At 36.0% G+C, this 23,362-nt stretch overlaps 1 protein-coding gene across 1 annotated transcript; it reads left to right on the top strand.

Annotated features, from left to right (window-relative positions):
• The first annotated feature begins 1,643 nt into the window (after window positions 1–1,643).
• LOC128868119 (circadian clock-controlled protein daywake) lies at window positions 1,644–22,792 on the top strand. Its single transcript, XM_054109879.1, has 5 exons — window positions 1,644–2,058; window positions 11,484–11,593; window positions 21,625–21,889; window positions 22,026–22,175; window positions 22,246–22,792. Exons 1-5 carry the CDS (start codon window positions 1,995–1,997, stop codon window positions 22,395–22,397), a joined length of 741 nt encoding a protein of 246 aa, XP_053965854.1. The 5' UTR covers window positions 1,644–1,994; the 3' UTR covers window positions 22,398–22,792.
• The last annotated feature ends 570 nt before the right edge of the window (window positions 22,793–23,362 follow it).

Below are 23,362 nucleotides of genomic sequence, written 5' to 3'. Positions count from 1 at the left end.
TTCGTCACCTCAAAAAACAAAAACGTGCTCACGATCCGAAGTGTGATTTGGCAATCGCGCTACGAATTAGTTCACTATACTTATATTCGCTAGATTTGGCTCTCAACAACTATTATTTATTTCCAAACATGAAGAAACTTCTCCAGGGGAAAAAATCATGATGCCAAATGTGGAGGTCAACGGTGAAACAGATACCCATTTTAAATGCGTCGACAAATCCTTTTTTAATTATTTTTTTAATCCATTTATTAAACAAAATCTGTAATAAAATAGCATTCAGTATTACATTTAATAACAATTTTGAAAATATGTCATGTTCAGAGATTTCGTTACTTAAAACTTACATTTTAAATCTTTGTGGTAGATCAGCAGGCATGAACGTTTTAAGGCTGTGTGGGACGTTGGTTTGGTGTAATAGGTTTGATGCCCGTGGATTTGGATAGCCGGTTGTTATATCATATGCTGATGTTGCCAATTTCTTCATCCAGCGATAGCACTCCGATATCAGGATGAATTCTAACGTTGCAGACCAATCTTGTCGCGAACCATGGTCAAGTAGCCAATAGAGGGAACGAACTTTTAATCCAAGCTGTTTCCGCTTTGAAAATAATGGCATTGCCACATAAGACATCGATCAAAATGAGTGCCTGAGTATTTAGCGCGGTCCCTTTGTGGTAACTGACAGTTGACGCTAGGACCGGCTATGAGGGTATATCGAAAAAAATTATATTTTCCTTCCCAGTGACTTTTCGTTCCACTTAGTTTACTTTAAATTTGTTTTAAAATAGGTGGTAAAAATTAAACTTCTTCATATATGTATCTCGACCCAGCGACACTTAGCTCTCTCAATGTGGGTGAGTTCCAGGGCAAAATGCATTGCTGCGAAGCATCAGTCTTTTTTACTTTTATGCCAGAATAGATGAAAATATCAAATTTGCGGAGCTTCATAAATCATAACGCTTTTTGGCAGATTTTTGAACGAAGGTATGCTCAGCAAATAAGATACTATTAAATGAATATATTGTAAACAATACAAAGACTCAATTTAACCTCACTTAATTTTCAGTGCATCACTTTTCATTGAATAAATAGGCCATTAATTGTCGAAAAAAGGGATATTTACAAGTATTTTATTTTACAAGTACTAGAACCAATCTAAAAACAAAACTGAACTTGGCGCTCCAAATTATGTTGGCACCAACTTTTGGTTGCTCTGGTCGGAAATCGTGTAATTTTTCATTTTTTTGTGTTCCCTTGACGAGATAAATTTACAAACTGCAAAAAAGTGTAAAAAGCTTTTGTTTTTTTTTCAGAAAATTGGTGTACATTAAAAAAAATTAACTACATATTTAGCTATACAACCATTACTTCTCCTGCTCCTTCTCCGCCTCCTTATTTCCCCACTGCTTCTTATTTGTATTGATGGTGGTGTGTCTGTTTTAGGCGCCCCAACTTTATTCGTAACCTGTTCGTTTACTTGCACGCGATCTTTGTACGAGTGACTATCGCTATTGTTGTTGCACTAAGTGTACGAATGAGTGTTGCTCAGCATGTGCCAACCAACTAACCAACCTATCAGGCACACAAACAAATTGCCACAAATCGAGTCACTGAGATCGCAGCGAAGTTTTAAATCTCGTGCCGCGTTCAAATCAACCATCAGATGAAATTCTCATCTCGTCGTGCATTGACGCCAACAACTGTTTAACTACAAATACAAAGAATTGTAAAAAAGGAGTATTTTTCACACTACTCCGATAGTTGCTAATTTGTTGAATAAACAAAAACAAAAATAAAAAATATATTGCGACAACCGGTAAACGTGCAATTGTGCAATTGATTTAGTGAGAATATAAGCAGCTTGGCGTCGAACGAAGTCGAAAGTCGGTTCAAGGAAGTTTAAAATAGATAATTTTTTTTTAAATTTAAAGAAGGATTAACTTTTGCTGTGATATTTTTTTTTATTTCGGTGTGCGATTACCAAATAAGTGAAGATGTGGAAATTTGCCATTTGCTTTGCTGTTTTTCAAATGATTTTAGCGCAGAAGAGCGAAATACGTAAGTTACAATGGATTTCTGACTGATGAAAAATGTTTGATGGTGCTGGTTTTTTAATAGTTCAGAAATTCTTATAAAATTAAATAAAGTAAATGAAAATAAAGGTCTTTGTTTGCTTGTGGATACTCATGGGTAGTTTGTCCTCAGCCGATAAGAGGTGCTGAAGTGGACTCTTGTGGACTAACGGTTTATATGCAAGTTCCGAATTGACTCCTACTCAAAAAATTATTACTCCTTTTTTAATGATCTGTCACAGTCATGTAAAGCTCATGACAGAGAAAAATTTGAAAATTATTACAAATTAATACCATAACTAGCGAGTCGGAGATCGTTACCATAAATTAAATTAATTTAAGAGAGCGATCGCATTAAACGATCCACCAAACAGGATGTGCAGGTCGTCCATTATAGGACCCATTCAGGCCCGTAGCCCAAAATCGACAGAAAATCGAGTATAGTCTGTGCATGGTATACTCGTAATGGAAAAACTCGAGGCACCGTTTATGTTTATTGAATATTACTGCATCAATGAGACAACGCTCCGGTCGAACTACTAAAAATATCAAGGCTTTAGTTATTTTGGACGACCGCTATAGCCGAATTCGTTAGTGTGTGACTACCATTCGGTAAAGTCTGGATTGGAGACAAATTAGGGGTGTGAAACATTAAATTATAGAAAAGATTCTTTGCTCCAAGCGCATTTCTCCCATGAAAAATCTCTTCATAAAAACCATCTGCCGTTCGGAGGCATTATAAAATAGTAGGTCCCCCCAATTGTGGAGCAAGCTCAAGGCGAACGCCGCATTTGGCGGGGGAGCTCGTCGAAATAATCCAAAAAAAGAATTTGCTTGAATTTAAAATGACCAAAATCAGTCGCTTTCGTGGACGTTGACAGGAATTGAGAAACACTTAGTTCACATTGGATTCTCTTTTATCTAAAGATATTGGCTTTTATCCCTACAAGAATCACCCACTTGACCATCTTATTTTTATTTATTTATAACGAGGAAAACAATAAGGGCCTTCGGCTCGTTGACCCTCTTAAACTCCAAAAACTAACCGGTTAGACCCTGAAAAAGTTAAGTTTTGTTCCTACTGAAACGAACAACATACCTATAAATGGAACAAAAAGTAAAGAGCAAATGTATATTGGACGGAGCTTTCGCCCAAATGGCTAAGAACAGTGAGTGCAAAAACCATGTAGTTTTTTCCACAAGTCTGGCTTGTTTTTGCGCATTTCATCAAACGCCTGTGGCAACAAGATAATACTCAATTCACAGTTCGCAGTTTGGCCAGGTGGAAGCAGTTCTTAATGCATTACACCACAATAATTGAAGAAAAGTGTCAATCACAGTTTATGCACTTTTACGACAATATTCGCGCGATTGCTCGATTGTTTCGGAATAGTAAGATCCAAGTCTCATCTCCACTTGTGATGCATTCTGTGACTGCCTCATATCCAAAAATCATCCCTCTGGTGTTGCGCTAAATATCGTCGCATGTTTTTGGCACCAAAATCACCTAATTCACTTTGGGCTTTTTCAGGAAAGACAAGCTCAACTATGAAGTCAATGAAGATAATGGCATGCAATTCGACTCAGACATCAATGACAGTACTGCATACCTAAGACTATATTTTCGGATTCGTTATAAAATCGAAGTTCAAATTGAAAAGTTCTCATAGCAACTTTTTTTGGCTAAGCTTTATAAAATGTTTTTTTGAGTGTTGCTATAGTTGAGTAGAGTTTCGAGTAACTACGAGTGCCATTCTATTGGCACACGATTGGATGCCATGAACATGGAAAATCAAGTAATAAAAAAAGTGTTTTTCAAGTCAGCCCTTTCATGCCTGGTTTTCATTATGATGCTTTCTATTTCAATTCAACCGAGCTATTCGGGACATGTTCTTCGATTTCGATGTAACTCAAATATGTTGCTTTCTAGTCAAAATAATGAGACACGTATTTTTTTGTTCGCCCGAAAAATTTTTTTTTTAAGATTTATCGGCAATTTTGTTTTTCGCCTTAAAATCGATTTTTTTTAATTATATAAGAAACTTTTTTTTTAAATGCTCATAACGTAGTCAAAAATTAACCGATTTTAATGATTCTGGGTTTAAAATTATCGCCATTACTTACACGAGTGACTTCATGTAGAAACAATGCAAAAAAGTACAATAGTTGAAAGTTTTTTATTTTTCAAAAAACAGCCTTTCGCACAATACGTTCGCTAGAACCTTATAGGCGATATTTAGAAGACTAATCCGGCGGTAATTGGAACAGATTGCAGCATCGCCCTTCTTATGGATTGGGCAGAGCACACTTAAATTCCAATCGGCAGGCATGCTTTCATCCGACCATATTTTACATAGGAGCTGATGCATGCACCTTACCAGCTCCTCACCGCCATGTTTGAATAGCCCAGCCGGTAGTCCGTCGATGCCCGCGGCTTTGTTGTTCTTTAGGCGCGTTATCGCTATTCTCACCTCGTCATGGTCGGGTAGCGGAACGACAATTCCGTCGTCGACGATTGGGGTATCGGGATCTTCACATTCTCTATGACATGCGCAGCAATCACTGTTTAAAAGGCTCGAGAAGTGTTCCCTTCATATTTTAAGGTTGATCTGGATGTCACCAGTTCACCGATTTTGTTATTACAGGAAAACTCCCCGGTCTTAAAACCTTCTGTAAGCCGCCGACCTTTCTGATAGAATTTTCGGGCGTTGCTCCTGTTGGCCAGCATCTCAAGCTTCTCGCACTCACGTATTTCGGCCTCTCGTTTCTTCTTTCGAATAATACGTCTCTCTTCCTTTTTTAGCTCTCTGTAGCGATCTCACACGGCTCGCGTTGCGCCCGATCGCAGCGTGGCTCTATAGAGGGCAGCCTTTCTTTCTGTGGCAGCATGACATTCCTCGTCGTACCAACTGTTTTTTTGGGCTCGTCAGAGTTCGATTTCTTCTTCGGCGGCGGTACGTACATCACACACCTCATACAAATACTTAGCAATAAAAGAGGCAATAATACTTGTGCAACACAGACTGTATATGTATAGTCTGAAATGATTGTTTCTTCTTGTAACTTCAAGATATATTTCGTTCTGATTTTTGCTGCGTAATGGTCCCACTCAAGAGCTGCGACGCCAGTGCCAACTCGGGTTAGTGTCGTACGAAACTTTCTTGTAAACGCAACCAAACAAAAATGAGTGAGAAGTACGCGAAGCGTTTTGGGGCGGTATTTTTATGCACCCATTCGAAAGGGCCAAAATTATCTTACGCCGCGGCAGCAAAAGTGATTAAAAAGTCAAAAAAGTTTGTTGTGATGTGGAGTCAGGGGTATAAGGTGTACAAAAATGTTGATGCCGAGCGGGGCTTGAAGCAAGTGACGTCAAAAAAGCAAGATAAAGTGATCGTCCAACTTTTTAAGCAGGACCCTTTGTTGCGACCAAGCCAAGCACGCACCATTCTTGTTAAAAAGGGAATAAATGTGAGTATCGACACCATCGAACGTCGACTGAAAGAAGTGAAAATATCCTACCGTCCCACATCATCAAAACTACTGCTATCTGAAAGACATCTTGAGAAACAACAAAACAAGAAAATGGCGTCACAGTAATGGACTGGCCCCAGACGTCAACCTCGTTGAAAATGTGTGGGGAACTATGAAAACGCATCTTGCAGGAAAGCCAGCCCATGATTTAAAGCAACTCGTGCGTCAAGTTTGCAAAATCTAGCCCTGTTTGTCAACGCGCTACTTAGAAAAACTGGTTTAAACATGCCGAGAAGATGCCAGGTTGTACCCAACAACGGTGTAGTCTCCACGGCTTATTGATTAACTGCGACCCGTAGCTTTGTACATACTTTCATGTAAAAAATTTTCAAATATAAAAATATCTATTATACTTCATGAATAATCATCACATTAAAACACATATGTACATAGATACATAGATATATATATGTATGTAAGTAAATACATGACATGAATTCAATTTATCCCTCATAATATTTTCCGATTTCTACGAAGGCTGACTACAACTACAACAGCTACTGTAGGACTTTGTTACTGTCATAATTGTTAAAAATTTGCATTAATTTTTATTTTTGCAGTTATTATATTAGCTCCAATTATACAAAATAATATTATATATTAAACCTTCATGTCGTCTTAATATCGTTTCCGGAACTGCCATTGAGTATTTTGCCATAGCTTTTAATTATTTAATGTATTTTGCTAATACGTACGAATAATAATCATACAGACGTACATATATACAATAACTTCATTTTACGCATTCTCTTGTCTGAAAGTAAACCGAAAATATGAAACGAGTTTTTTTATGCCTAAGTGTCTACATAGAATGTCTGCGCTAAAATTGGTGGCAGTTAATTCGCAAATATTTGCTAAAAACTCTGCGATGCAGCCTTGAGCGACTGCAGTTGAAAACAGCTATATGTTATGTATTTATATGTATACGTATATGCATGTATGTATGTATATGCTTTCATGTACATACATACTTATAGCATATTTATTTGGGTATATACGAGGTGTGTTTCAAAGTATGGTGACTTTATTTTTCTCGACTGTCTGAAAGCCATCAGACCAGACCTTTACGTTTTTTTATTTACTTATTCATCATTACCTATTTTGTCCCTTTCGAAGCAATCCTCCTCAGATATAATACACCTGTGGCAAGGATTTTACCAATACTCGAACAACCGCTGACCAAAACCTGCTTTGGTAGGGATTGAGCTCTTCCAACGTTGCGTATTTTATTTCTACACTTGAGGCAAATCTCAATTTTTTATAAGCATTTTCCAGGACCACTAAGGATCAGGTTTAGTGTATACGGTGATTGAGCTATGTTAAAAAATAATAATAATAATTGACGCGTATACACGTTTTGGGTGTTTGACCGAGCTCCTCCTCTTATTTGTGGCGTACGTCTCGATGTTGTCGCACAAATGGAAGAACCTACAGTTTTATGCCGACTCTCAACGGCAGATATTTTTTATGAGGAGTTTTTTCGTGGCAGAAATACACTCGGAGGTTTGCCATTGCCTGCCGAGGGGCGACCGATATAAGTAAAATTTTTTTTCTTCTTCTTCGAACCTCCGTACTTCGAATGGTAGTTACGCAACAACCTATTCGGGTACGACGACCGCCGTATTATGGTATTATTTTCAGATTTTTTGATCCATTTGATATCAGAAAATCGCCGAAATGCAACCTAACCTTTGTATTGGTTGCCATATATTTGAAACCAAAGCCCGAAAATAATCATTATTTTCAAATTTCCAATGGATAAACTCAAAAAATTCCAAATATCGTAAAACAGCTTCGAATATAAACAGGGATATCCGGAAGGTCGGGAAGGGTAATTAAAAACATTAGTATTAGTTCGGTAAAAAATAAATCCATTATTTTCTCAGTACATGGCTGTAGTGATCGATATCTCGTAAATTATCGATCAAACAATTTCAAGTTTATGCTGGTTGTCAAAATGACTAAAAAAATTATTTAGCTGGTTTTCTGTTTGTTCCATTCAGTTGTTAGTTACAGGGTGTGGCACTATTCCTTTTCTAGACGCTAATGCTAGTCTCTTTTCTTTGATAGCTGCATTCAATTTATCCAGCTGATTGCAGTACAGATCCGCATTGATGATTGTCCCCTGTTTTAGCAAATCGTAGTACAGTGGACCTTTCCTGCCCTACCACAGGGAAATCAATACTTTTCGTTGATGGATACTTGGTTTTAGAACTGTTGTTGATGATGTTCCTGGTTTGCAGTAAGATTTTTTTTTTCTTAATATTCATGCAAAGAGTCCACTTTTCATCTCCAGTAGCGGCCCCACATTGTCTAAAAACGACTCCACTTTGTGTCTAATTAGATGTGGTGAACACATTCTTACACGATCAGACAAATACTTTTGTGCTAATTCATGTGGAATCCGTACACTTTGCTATAACACAAACCCAAGAGGCTTAATGTGGTCTCCAATAGTTGTATGATGAATGCCAAATTCTTCTGAAATTTCTCGACTTGGTAAGTGGTGATTTTTTTTCAACATGGATCGCAAGACATCATCAACGATCGCTTTTTTCTCAGATCCCCGGAACGAAATATGCAGTAAACATTAAATGAATAAAAATTAAAAAAAAACACACTTTTCTCTCATATCCCTGACATTGGCATCGAACACTCAACCTTCAGATGACTAGCCGAATCGCCACTCACACACCACCACCCCGACCCCGTCTATAAAATGGGATAAGATACATAGAAAATATGAGAAATAATTTTCAAGTTGAAGGTCGTTTAACGGTGACCGACGCAAAGCGCCGCTAAATAGGTAATAGGCAACAGGTAAACAACGAAAGCGAAACCAAAGCTGCTTATAATTTATGTATTCGTATCGAAATCTGCATTTGTATTTAGTTTGGCGTCTAGAAAAAACGTAAATTGCTTTATAAACACAATGCCGTTAAGTGATTTGTTTACTAGTCAGCAAGAAACAAGCGGCTAAATACATCATTAAATAAGAGCGAAGAGCGATTAAAATGAATAGATTCAATGCTAAGTGTGTATGTATGCATGTACATATGTGTGTATATTAGCTTTGGCTGCTGCGCATGCGTGACTGCTTAGCTTGACTAGCGGGTGAAGTGTTCCGACTGTTTGCTGTTTGACGATGCAGATCTACTTAATTAGCATAATGAATGAATGAGTTGGACAAGTTAATTGCTGGCACTAATTCATGTATGTGTGCTTGTGTGCATAGAAATATCTGGACTGTAGTGGTTAAAATATTACGAATGATGTTTGATTTTGGTGCGCATTTGTTGTATTTATATAGGAGTGCATTGAACTTTACGAACGAAACATTGTGACTGAAACTATTTACTTTACGACTAGGCTGCATACATTCGTAGACAGATGAATAAGAACAATGTCGTGCAATTAGTGGAGACCAAACAGCTCCATCATTTAGTGAGTGGCGAATATATTAAGCAACTGACATAAATAAACTCATGTTGACAGCAAAAAAAAATTAGAAAAAAACTAAGGAAGAGCGCTTTTCACAAATGAGAAAAAAAATTGTTTCCAAATATATTCAACAAAAAAAAAATTAAATTTGTTGCAAAAATTTTTTTTTAATATATTACATCCTAAATAATTAAAAATCAAAAAATCAAGGGGAGCGCTTTTCGAAAATGAGAAAAAAGAATTTTCCAAAATTTTTAACAAAAAAAAAATAATAAAAAATGTATCATAAATAATTAAAAATAAAAACAAAATCTGGAGGAGAGCGCTTTTCAGTTCAAATTTTAACAAAAAAAAAAAAAAATTTTAAAAACCTGTTATGCTAAATTATTAAAATATGAAAAAAATCTGGAGGGTTTTTGAAACAAATTTTTTTTAAAAGTATATTTAATTCCAAATAATTATAAGAAATACAAAAATATGTAGCGAGTGCTTTTCAATGAGAAAAAATTGTTCACTAAATTTTTAACAAACAAAGAATAAAAAAAGTGTATCCCAAATAATTAAAAGTAAGAACAAAATTTGGAGAAGAGCACTTTTCACAAATAGGCACACATTTTTTCAAAAACTTTTTAACAAAAAAAAAAAACAATAATTAGAAAACAAATTGTACCTAGTAAATAACTAAAAATAAGAAGAAAATCCGGAGGGTAGCGATTTAAAAAAAGGTGAAAATAAATGTTCACAAAATTTTAGGCGAAAAATTTTCTGAAATTTTTTGGAAAAGTATGTTTTTTAAAAATTGAAAAAAAAAATTATAAAAATGTTAAAAAGAACCGGGCATATTTCATTTTTCTTCTTCCTTAGGTACTAACCAAATAAAAATAAAACAAAAATTTGAAGAGGAGCACTTTTCAAATTATTAAAAAAAAAACTATGTATACAAATGTTAAAAGGAACCGAACATATTTCACTTAAAAAAAGTATTTTTCTTCCTTCCTAACTAAATAAAAATAAGACCGAAATCAGGAGGGGAGCGTTTTTAAAATATGAGAAATAAAAATTTAAAAAAAAAAAAAATAATAATAAACAAATGTTTATCCTAAATAATTAAAAGTAAAAGAATATGGGGGTAACGCTTTTCACAAATGAGAGAAAAAAATGTTCCACAAAATTTTAAGCAAAAAAATAAAAATTTTGGGAATTTCCTTTTTAAAAGTATGCTTTTAAAAATTAAAAAAAATATTAAAAAGAACGGAACATATTTCACTTTGAAAAACTCTTCTTCCTTAGCATGACTATCCTGGATGGAGCGTTGCATCGTTATTTTCGTTTTCGCAACTAACTCTCGCCAGATTTCTCGATCCGCTACTTCACCTCTTTGAGGTCGTCAATAGCTGCATCCGCCCATATTTTCCTTGCCTATCTTTATTACCTTTAGTTCGCTTCCCATACTATTATTCCTTGAAGATTTCTGAAGAACAAACCTTGGATGAGGTACTCTAGTTGAGAGTTGTATCTAATACCTAATTTACATGCCATATTCCAGCCTGACCAAATATTTTTTAAAAGTTTTTCTTTATGAATGTTGTTATTTGGTTCTCGTCATTCATTTTCATCGTCCACACTTCACAACCCAGTTCATGATTGGGCATAAGAAAGCGGTTCTATCCATAGTTTTTGGTTTCCTGCGCATCTTCGAAACGTGCATTGCCAATAACAAGATCAGCTGGGTTGATTTTTGATTTGGTCCGTAGCATAGACCTGGTTTTGTCGTGGTTGATTTGTTGTCCAACTTGCAAGGCCTTATTTTCTTGACCATTGAATGCTTCTTTTAGTGTTGTACCATATCTTATAATTATGACCAAAAAAAAATTCAAAATTATAAATTTGTTTTAAAATTTTTTTTGAGCTTACTTCTCATTAAAAATTATTATTATAAAAATAATATAAATATACTTACAAATATGTTACGAGTATCGTTATAAAAATCGACTATAATGCTCAAAATACTTCAGCTAGACATAGATCGATGGATCGTACGCCAATTTTTCAAAACTATGAGATCAATGCGATTTATTAATTGAAATTATAGTTACATATATTATAATATATAAACAAGGCTGAATATACTTACATATGTATGCATATAGTTTTATTGTTAAGAGGATATTAAGCATTTAATTTTTTATTGAAAATAAATGCAACTATTTCCCTACCATTCAAGCATTAAATGAGCCGCCTTCAAAATGATTATTCACGTGTGTGGATGTATACATATTTACTATATACGTATATATTATATATTATTTGTATGTATGTTTGTCTACTCTTTTGTACATAACTAACATCTTTGTGTGTATTTTTAAGCCGCTTCAAGTTTATTGTTGCTTTCCGTTATTATAATTCAATGCATACTTTTTTTGTGTCGTCTATTCACAGCCGAGTATATCAAACAATGCCGTCGAGGTGATCCGCAATTGTTGGAGTGCTTTAAAGGTTCTTTGGAGCATCTGAGGCCGTATTTGGCGCGTGGCATTCCCGAGATTGAGGTGCGTTAAGTTGTTACATATTTATTTAATTAAGCTAAGCATTTACGCAAATTCTAGTTATTTACTGTTTAAGCGCTTGGAGGATTGTCTATAGTTAGTAGGAGTGTCTATAGTTAATAGGAGACTGAAATTTATTTATTTGCATTTTTTTTTAATTTTTTTTATATTTTTTATTCTTATTTTTTTTTTGTTTTAATATTTTTTCAATTTTTTTATATTTTCTATTATTTTTATTTTTAATAATATATATTTTCCCCTTTTTTTATTTTTATCCATTTAATATTAATATTGATTACAAAATCATTTGCCCTTTGCAAAATTTTCATTTCATAGAATCTTTTATGTAAACTGAGAATTTGAGAACAGCGCACTGTGGGCTAGAAGACTCGAGTGAGTGGCCAAAATGAGAAATTTGAAATGTACTTCACTTACGCGCTATTAATTCGTACCATACGATTTGCTCTCTTATAAAACCCTTTGCAAAATTGTAAGCACACCACTATTTATTTAATTTTTTATTGGGTATGCAGATTTATGGGCCGTTAAATTTTAGTACAAAGTGTGAACGACAAAAGGCAGACCTCACACTAAATCAACTACCAGCTTCATACGCCGGATGAGAATTGCAGATATTATATGTATTAGCATAGCAGATAGGCTTGGTGCTACCTACTAAATACTACTACTACTAGGTTGTTCAATAAGTTTTGCGGTTCGATGAGAGAGGGCATTGCTACTAGCCTCATTTTATTTTGTTATTTGTTTACAAGCCATTTAGTATTTTCTACAACGGATAAAATCAAATAACGTGCAGAGATTGAATTTTTATTTTTAGAAGGTTGAAAAGCAAAGGAAAGTTATGAAGGAATGTTTAAAGTGTAAAAGGACTTTTCACCATCAATTAGTAGAGTTGAAAGATGGGTTGCTGAATTTAAATGTGGCCGTATAAGCCTTGAAGACGATCTACGTCGAGGACGTCCAAAGCAGCAACAACACCAGAAATTGTAAAAAAAAAGACTGGATGTCGTACTGAAAAATCGTCGAGTGACTGTAAGAACTATAGTAGAAGCCCTCAGCATCTCATTGGGCAGTGTAAGCCATATTTTGGCTGAAGTATTAGGTTTCAGACGCTGTGTGCACAATAGGTGCCGCATTCGCTAATAATGGAACAAAATCATGGGCCTTTCTCAGCAACACTTAGAGCGTTCTCGAAAGAATACAGTGAATTTGGTGCATCCATTCAGCACCATGGATGAGACTTGGGTATATTACCAAGATTCTAAATCAAAACAAGAGGCTGAAGAATGGGGTGAAGTTGGTCCTTCGGCACCGAAACGAGTTCGAGTCCAGAAATCGGTCGAGAAGATGTTAGCATCAGTTTTTTGGGATGCGAAAGGATTTTTTTTATGGAGTACTTGCAAACCGGTAAACCAATAAATTCTGAATATTATTGTAACCTTTTAGACGAGCTGAAGGTTAAAAATTCGTGAAAAAAACCCAGTTTGTGAAAGAAAAATATTATTTATCATTAGGACTATACACCGTGTCACAAGAGCATTTTGACAATAGGTAAAATCCATGAATTAAAGTTCGAATTGTTGGAACATTCACAGTATTCATCAGATTTGGCCTCTAGTACTTTCCATCTGTTTCCGGACCTACAAAACATGCATGATAAGCGTTTTTCATTAATTTATGAGGTCGTAGGAGTTTCTCACTTCAGGGAAGGAGTTTATAAATTGGAATATCGGGAATTGGACGAAATGCATTGATGTTGAGAGAGACTATACTGAATAACAAAGTGTATTTATTTCAAACCGAAAAATTGTGTTTTTCTTATCGAACCGCGAAACTTATTGAGCAACCTTATATCCTAACCTCTCGGATATGAATCATCCAAATAATTATTATATTGACAAAATTATTATCAACTTTTGAGCTTTCTCGGCAGGCAATGGAATACTTGATTAATTACTTGATTAACGGAAAAGTAGACCTACTCCCTATCCACCAAGGTTTAATCATCCAATTTTGTTTTTGAAGAACTTTTTTAATAAATAAAACAAAAATGATTTTGAGTGATGAACATCTTTCTTTTGACCTCTATGCCATCCATTGTTGCTGTCTGGTTCACAAGTATCAAATACGATTACCGTCCGCCACCATTTCTAAACATTTTTAATTTCTCGATAGAGTGATTAATTTTGCGCCACCTTATATAAGGTTGTCAAAAAAGTCTTGCGGTATTTCCGCAAGCTTGTCTTTGCAAGCGCGTAGTTCTAGTTGTATTCGTCGCATCGGTTCACGCTAGAGCTTTTTCGAAAGCTCTTTTCACGTGCTAACACGTGTTTGATTAATTGTTGTTTGCTTTTAGTCGTTCGTGAGTTATAGCGTTGCAAACATGGAGCAAAATAATGAGAAAATACGGCATATTTTACAGTACTACTACGATAAAGGCAAAAATGCATCTCATGCTGCCAATAAAATTTGTGCAGTTTATGGACCCGATACAGTTTCCATTTCCACCGCACAATGATGGTTTCAACGTTTTCGTTCTGGTGCAGAGGTGATCGAAGATGCGCCAGGTCCGGAAGGCCTGTCGCCGAAAATTGCGATAAAATCGCTGAATTGATCGAAAGAGACCGGCATAGTAGCAGCCGTAGCTTCGGCCAAGAGCTGGGCATGAGTCATCAAACCGTTATAAACCATTTGAAGAAGCTTGGATTCAAAAAGAAGCTCGATGTATGTGTGCCACACGACTTGGCGCAAAAAAACATTTTTGCCTTCGCAACATTTCGCTTCTGAATCGCAACAAAATCGACCCGTTTTTGAAGCGGATGGTGATTGGCGATGAAAAGTGGGTCACTTACGACCACGTGAAGCGCAAACGGTCATGGTCGAAAAGCGGTGAAGCTGCCCAGACGGTGGCCAAGCCTGGATTGACGGCCAGGAAGGTTCTTCTGTGTGTTTGGTGGGATTGGCAGGGAATCATCCACTATGAGCTGCTCCCCTATGGCCAAACGCTCAATTCGGACCTGTACTGCCAACAACTGGACAGCTTGAATGCAGCACTCATGCAGAAGAGGCCATCTTTGATCAACAGAGGCCGAATTGTCTTCCATCAGGACAACGCCAGGCCACACACATCTTTGGTGACGCGCCAGAAGCTCCGGGAGCTCGGATGGGAGGTTCTTTTGCATCCACCGTATAGTCCGGATCTCGCACCAAGTGATTACCACCTATTTCTGTCCATGGCGAACGAGCTTGGTAGTCGGAAGTTGTCCACAAGAGAGTCCTGTGAAAATAGGCTCTCCGAGTTTTTTGACAATAGGGAAGCGAGCTTCTATAAGAGGGGCATTATGAAGTTGGCATCTCGTTGGGAACTCGCCATCGAACAAAACGACGCATATTTGACTTAAATCGCATTATTATAACCAATTTTATGAACAATTGAAAATTCAATAAAAATACCGCAAGACTTTTTTGACAACCTTATATATGGGTATGTTATGATATGTGTACTCTTAATTAAGATCTGCCACTTTACGAGTCTGTTTCCTTAAATGTGTCTACACAAAAGCCACCACAATACTTGTTAAATCCCACCGTCGTTGCATAGCAAAAATCGCCTCTTGTAAAAATTGCAATTCCTCAATTTCTTGCCCATTTATTGCTTTTGCACTTAAGTGGCCACATATACATACATACGTATGTACATCCTTACACAATCACCAAATATGTTTGCACAAAAATTTTGTAATATTGACACACAAACAAAGTGAACGCTTTCCGCTCTTCCAGTCAGGCGGAAAGGAAATTATGCAACTCTGTTTGCATGCGGGGGAAAATGCAACAAAATGACAACCAAAGTAAAAACGAAAAAACCAAAAGAGCGACATAATAACTGTTGAATGCTAACGACAGACAACAATAAATGGTTGACTGCCGAATGTATGTACAGACAGTTGCCGAGATTAGCGGCGTTTACGGCGCCATCGTCGTCGACACACTTCGATGTTGATTTTTCACTTAATTTCACAATGCACTGCCAACGAATTGGCGCAATGCACTCTTTTTTTCCAGAAATTACCCAGTGATTTCATTTGTTTTCCCAACACCGGTTTCTCCGGTTTCAACATTTTTAGCTTATCCAACAATGCAATTTTCACGCTTCCACAATGCAATTGCAATTTCTTTTGCAACACCTTTCTGCTGTAATTTTTCTTTTCCACACACACACGCACTCATACATATGTAGTTATATATGTGGTGCTTTTTTAACGCTACATTCGGTAATGAAAATGACGCCAATGAATTGGTAATTTTGTGGTCGAACAGGAAAATTTGAAAGTACTCATACGGTGCACTTGGATTTAAATATTGGCATTTGTGGGGAGAGTGCAAAGCTTTGTTGTCAATTATGGGAGTCAATAGACGAGTAAAAAGTTTATTAGCAAATTTGGCTTCGAGCAAAAAGATGAAATGTTGAAGTGATTCATTTATTTACGTAAGCCGTGTATCTTATGTGTGTATGTATGTATGCAAATCGCTTCGGCCGCAAGGCAATGCTGTGTGTTTTCTGGGATCAGCGTGATATGATTTGGTACGAGCTATTAAACCCAGGTGAAACAGTTGACGGTGCACGCTACCAATGACAATTGGCCGATTTGAACAGCGCTATTCGCCGAAAACGTCCAGAATATGCTGATCGGCGTCACAAAGTAATTTTTCTTGATGACAATGCACCGCCACATCGAACAAGAGCGGCCCGGGAATTGGTGGAGACGTTACTCACCAGACTTGGCGCCTTCCGATTAACATTTGATTGCATCGATGGCCACGCACTTTCCGAGCAGCGCTTCAATTCTCATGAAGAAGCCAAAAAATGGCTCGATGATTGGTTTGCGGCCAAAGACATCCAATTTTTTTGGCGCGGCATCCACAAATTGCCTGAGAGATGGGAAAAATGTGTCGCTAGCGGTGGCTATTATTTTGAACATTAAATTTGTAACCATTTTTTGTTAATAAACGTTTGAAATTGAAAAAAAGTCTCATTTTATAGGTATATTCCACTTGGCTGTAAATTGATGATGAGTAGGGCAAGATAAAATATTCAGCGAACATAAATTGTTAAGCGCTCATAAATGATTTATTTATTTTATAACATAAAATTGTTTTAAAAAGCTACAAAAAATACGAATAAAAAGGTTATTTTCACCAATTGAATTCAAAAAATGTGTTTTTTTATTAATAACACTTCATACAACATTCAAATACCGTCAGCGTCAAACTAAAATATACACAAAATATTCATGGTTTTGATTATTTATTTGGTTATTTTGTAATTTCAATAATTTTTTTACAAAAATATATTTCATACTGCAACCCCAACCATATAAAGCAACTTTCGAACTCTATAAAATTTTAACAAATTGGGCAAGTTTACATCAAAATTTGAAACTTTTTACTTAGAATTTTAGAACAATTTCGGGTATGCATTTTTATAGCTCCTAGAACTTTGGCTTAACAAAGTGGAAATATCAAGTGGTTCACGAAATACGCTAATTTTTGACAATGTTTTCTACTGCGGTGTTTGGTGTTTTCTTTCATCATATGAAAAAAATTTGGAGTAGGCGTTAAATGGAGAAAATGCAAAAGACCGCGTCCGAAAAAAATTCTCAAAAATCAGTGTGATTTTTGATCTACTTGAAACTTGCACTTCATTGTATCAAAATTCAAAGACCTATAAGCCTACATACTCGAAATTTGTCTAAAATTCTAAGTAAAAAGTTTCAAATTTTGATGAAAACTTGCTGAATTTTTAAAATTTTATACAAATTTAGAAACTTTGCTTTGTATGGTCGTTGTTGCAGTATGTTCTTGTAAACAAATCATTGAAATTACAAAATAATCAAATAAATAGTCGAATCCCAACAATATTTGGTGTACACTTTGTTTTGACGCTGACTGTATGTATGCACGAACGTATGCATATATAATTAAATAAATTGAATAAATTCCACTCAATATATTGTTGTAAATAAAAAAATATGGTGCCATATTAAGCATATTACCCAGTTCGGGTTTCTGTGAAATGGCTGTCAAAAACCGTACAGATTACCTTGCCGTGAAATATGTGTGACATTTCATATGCATCTCACGGCCAAGTAGTACTGCGCTCAACATGCTAGCAACATTTTTTCATATCTATTAGCAAGTGCGACAAAACTAATACATTGTTTTGCGAGTGAAGTGCCTGAATTCGAATACTCCGGAGATATGGCATTTTTAAGCGAACGGTCTTCGCAAAGCATTTAAGTAAATCTTCTTTATATTTTTTTGGGTCAATAAATGTTATATGTGTATTAATTTGTTTAAATACACTTTTCTTACCAAAATTTGACAATTACTTTTGGCGCAATGTTCATAAATTTCACGATTCTTCTCATGTGATAATCAATGTTGCTGGCTGTTAAGTTAGTACTCGCCTTTATCGAAGAAAAGGAATGCCTATTATTGTGGGGGAAAAATTGTATACATAACGCATGGGCTGAAAAGCCCCGGGTTTAACAAAGAAAACACGTTTTTTTGTTCAAAATTTGCTTTATTAATCAACGTAATTTCCATGAAGAACAACGCAATCATTCCACCGCTCAAACTCCGCTCCAACATTTCAATATCACTTTTGTAGAACGATTTATGTATCTTTTGCCTTTTTTGCGATAACCTCTTCATTCGAGCGAAATTTCTTACCGGCGAGCATTTTTTTTTAGGTCTGCGAGCAGCCAGTAGTCCTTGGGAGCCAATTTTGGCGAATACAGGAGATATGGGAGCAATTCGATATTCAATTAATGTACTTTAGTTTTGAAATTGTTTGTTTGGCTTGTGACTGATTTGTTTTTGGTCAACAGTGGCTACGCGGCACCCACTTTGAACAGAGCTTTCTCTCTTCTTTTGATATCTTTCGATGTCAGCTAACTCATGCACCTTCACTTTTCGATTTTTCAAAATGAGTTTGAGTATTTTTTTGATGTTTTCTGGTGTTACCACTTCATTTGGACGTCCACTGCGTTGTGCATCATCGGTATCTCTACAACCACATCTGAAGTCTGCAAACCATCGTTTTATTGTGGTTTCTGATGGGGCGGAGTCCCCATAACACTTTTCAAGTCATTGCTTCGCCTGAAGGGTATTTTTTCTCATCAAGAAGCTGAGTAAAACTAAAACATGAAATTCTTGTTGATCCATTGTTTCGAAACTAACAAAAGTAGCGTCACTCTTAGCACAATAACTCACGAACTAATGAATATAGTCTCAAGCAATTTTAACGGCTGTGTTTGTAAGGTTACCACTAACTGAAAAAGAGGTGAATACAATAAAACGAATGCCATATATGTGTTAGTCCCGGGTCTTTTGAGCCCATGTGTTATTGGTTGCGCAGCCCAAAGATGAAAGCACTGGAGCAATATAAAACACGGAGCAAAATAATAATTGGCCCACATATTGACAAGTTTTTACTACATAATTATTTGTTTTTTAATTTTTTAATCTTAATTATTTTATTTAACAAAGAAATGTAGATATATGCATCAAATATCATGTTAATCCAAGTTTAAAACTTTGTACAAGATTAAAAAAAAACCAAAAATTTCTATCAAAGTTGGAATATTTTTAACCAGAATTTAAAAAAAAAAATGTGGGTACACAGTTTTATAGCGCATTAAATTTTAGTATAATAAAGTGCAAGTTTGAAATGGCTCAAAATGCTCGCTAATTTTTGATAATTTTTTCTGCTGATGGTGTTGCGAAATTTCTAAATATAGCGAATGCATGACATTTTTTTTTGTACAGAGAAAATACGAAACAACAACAGGAAAAACTTTAATCATCAACTTTATTATACATACCAAAATTAAAAACAAAACAAAAATACTCCAATTCCATTTCTTAACCCTAAAAAAACTTATCCTTTCCATCCTTACTCCCGCACATAAATCCGCATTGTGGCTGCTAAAGCAAGCAAAAAACAAAGAAAAACACACAGTTACTCATTACATCAATCGCACCAGGCAGGCAATCGCTATAAAAGCGCAGACACACGAAATTTAGCGAAGTCCTCAACCATCTGTGCGATCCTTCTGGCAGAAAAAACTGAAACACAGGTGGCGCTCCAAAGCAATAAGAAGCCGTTGTTCCTAAGCAACAACAGGAGGGCATTCCCTCTATTAAGACTAGTAGCGGCAGGCTAATCACCTGCCCTGTCAGAAAGCAAATAGATTAACGAAACCAACGCAAGACTGAGTCTTATCGAGGCCCTATACTCACGAGAGGAGTGAAAAAGGAAAAAAAATATACCAAAATTTAATGGACTATAAAACTGCGTAGTGTGAGCCTTTTTAGGAATTTTGCTTAAAAATAATGAAATTTTAAATTTTTTTTTTGAAAATTGGTCGAGTTTTTATAAATCGCGCACAAAATTTGAAGCTTAGTTTATTATGGTGTTTGTTATACAATGACCTATATTTTTGTGGAAAAATAAATGCAATTAAAAAATAGTCAAAACATTTCAATGTGTGGTTCCTTTAAAATTTTTCAGTGGGGTGTATTTTTTAATTGGATTTTCCAATATTTGAAACCATTTAGTTTTCAGCAAAACAGCGAACAAAGTTTTAAATAAATTTTAAACATTTGCAGCCTCAAATTGTAATTTAGCTTCACTTACAATTTTTAAAGCAGCCTTCAATTACGGAGGCTGGTGCTTCCAGCTTTTTTTGATTAAAGAATTTTGGCATATAGCCGTAATTTTCATTAAGAAATATAAATAGACGTTTGAGAAATATCGATGCCTCTTTTCTTGAAAAGCTACGCTAATATCATTCAACGCCTACATGGAGAAGTTAAATTGCGGAATGGATTTCTAATAATAATAATAAATAGTAAATACCCATGAAATGAGACTTTTTTTCAATTTCAAACGTTTATTAACAAAAAATGGTTACAAATTTAATCTTCAAATAATAGCCATCGCTAGCGACACATTTTTCTTATCCCTCAGGCAATTTGTGTATGCCGCGCCAAAAAAATTGGCCGTCTTTGCAAACCGCAATCCAATCATCTAGCCTTCGTGAGAATTGAAGCTCTGCTCGGAAAGTGCGTGGCCCATCGATGCAAACAAATGATAATCGGAAGGCGCCAAGTCTGGTGAGTAAGCCGCATGCACCAGCGGTTCCCAATCGTACGCCTCCACCAATTCCCGGGCCGCTCTTGTTCGATGTGGCAGTACATTGTCACATTGTCAGATCATGCGGACCTTTAAAATCATGCCCATGCCTTTGAAACGTTTGGAAATGGTTTTTTGGGTCACTCCCAACTGCCCTGCTATCATTTTTTGCGTTTGACCATCATCTTTATCCAACAATGCTTGCAATTCGGCGTCCTCAAACTTTTTCGGTGGCCGGCCACGGTCCTCGTTCTCCACGCTAAAATCCCCACTTCGGAATTTTTCAAACCACCTGAAGCACTGTGCTCTACTTAGAGCATGTCTACCATAAGCTTCTATAAGCATTTGATGATCTTGAGAAGCGTTTTTCCTCAATTGATAACAGAAAATCCACGATGTCCGCAAATCGTAGTTTGAAGGCACGAAATTCGACATTTTTAAGAGCGACAAAAATGCATTGTTGTATGAAACGTAGAACGTAGAAAGGTAGAAACAAACAATGAACTGAATATTGTTGACAGATGACAGACGAAAAAAACAAGACATTTGGGAACGTTTAAAAATACTCCTAGCGACATCTAAGGACTAACAGCTAAAAGTCTCATTTCATATACTGTATACTATACATCTTAAGTGAACTTCTTCTCCCTATTCACTTTAATTTTACATTTTCTCAACGATGTGAGATATGAAGTGCAATCTTTTGGGATTTGGTGAAAGTAATGGCCAAACATTTTTTCTATATATGTAGTTGGATCTACTTTTATTCTTCACATAAATAAACTATCGCCCTTTGTCTCTCTCATTGCAGTTACCCTCCGTCGAACCATTCAGAATGGATGCGCTTTCATTACAACTCACCGATGGTCCTCAAGGCTATAAAATCACTTTGAAGAATCTCGAAGTGCTGGGCGCCAGCAACTTTCAGGTGAAATCAATGAAATTGAGTGAAGGTGATGAACCTTTCAAGGCGCGCATCGCTATGCCCAAATTGAATATCGAAGCCAAATACACCAGCTCCGGTGTGTTGCTGATCATACCAGCTTCGGGGGGCGGTGACTTCCATGCCACTTTTGGTGAGTCAAAATAATTATCAAATTATAAATTTCAAGCAATTCAATAAACTAAAAAAAAAATTACAACAAAATGATACTTAGTGAAAACTATAAAATACACACTTTTTCACACACACAAAATTTCTTTACTTTCCAGAGGGCGTTACTGCTGATCTCACCGGCAAAACGTCGACAAGCGAAAAGGCCGGTCGCACATATCTTCACGTGGACTCGCTCAGCCTGGTTTTGAACGTGAAAGACGTCAGTATGAACATATCGGGCGCTTTCAATAACAATCGAATTCTGCGTATGTATTTGGTTCATTCATTTTTAATTGATATTTTTACACTAACCTTTTTATTTCCTTTCCTCTACAGTCGAGGCCACTAATTTGTTCCTGCGTGAAAATTCTCGCATCGTTTTGGAGGCTATGCAATCGCAGCTGCAAAAGAAATTGGCGCAGGAGTTCGGCAAATTGGCTAATCAACTGCTGAAGAATGTGCCCAGAGACTTGTTCTATGTGGATTAAAGGGTGTGATTTTGTAATGTGTTTGTAGTAAATTGAGATCGACACAACTTTCAAGCCAAGCATAGCTAACCATATTCGGTTTCATTGAAATCAAAATATTCCGAACAAAAACATAGTTTGCGCAAATGCAACGCGCTGTTACAAAATCCGTTTTACAAATGCGCAACTACGAATACGCTTTGCACCGATTTGAAGGCAGTTACAGTATGACTTGTAAATAATGAACTACTATTCCCTTCTTTTACTGCAAGCCCCTTAAAATTTATTGTTATGTTATTTTTAATTTTTATTTTTGTAAATATTTATTTTAAGTTCAGAATTTATTTATAAGCTTTAAATATTTAAGCGCTTACCATTTCTAGGTGTATTACAATAAAGATTATCATTGACATACATTTTTATGCGTTCGAAATATTTCGTTTTAATCGGAAAAAGTCCCTCATAAAACCCCATTAGCCGTTCGGAGTCGGCCTAAAATTGTAAACCCCTCCGTTTGTGGATCAACATCAAGACGCACACCACAAATAGGAGGAGGAGCTCGGCCAAACACGTAACAGAAGTGTACGCGACAATTATTATTTTTTATATCGGCAATTAGTTTGAAGTGATCTCAGCGGTGAGCAAATTACAGCGGCCTACTGCCAAGGATTTGGCTAAGCAGGCAAATTAAAACGGTTCGGCGATGGAAACCCGCAACATTTGAACAATATTGCGGCTATAGCAAAAAATTTTCGAATTCTGTTAATAACAAAATTAGAAAATCCCAGTCTTGGTTTCGATCTCCATTGCAAACAAAGTGGCAAAATTTGCTAACAGCGATTAATCTATTAATAAGCAAAATCACTATAAAGTTACCTAAAGAAGCGAAAATTTTTTGAGCCTGAGACGCCTCGCAGGCTCACCGAAAGACATAAGCGTGAGCCTACTAACAAGGTCCAAAAATAGGGGCATATACTTAGTCCTGT

Source organism: Anastrepha ludens, chromosome 2, assembly GCF_028408465.1.
Source record: "Anastrepha ludens isolate Willacy chromosome 2, idAnaLude1.1, whole genome shotgun sequence".
Classification (NCBI taxonomy): Eukaryota; Metazoa; Arthropoda; class Insecta; order Diptera; family Tephritidae; genus Anastrepha; species Anastrepha ludens.
This window is presented reverse-complemented; position numbering and strand designations above follow the sequence as displayed.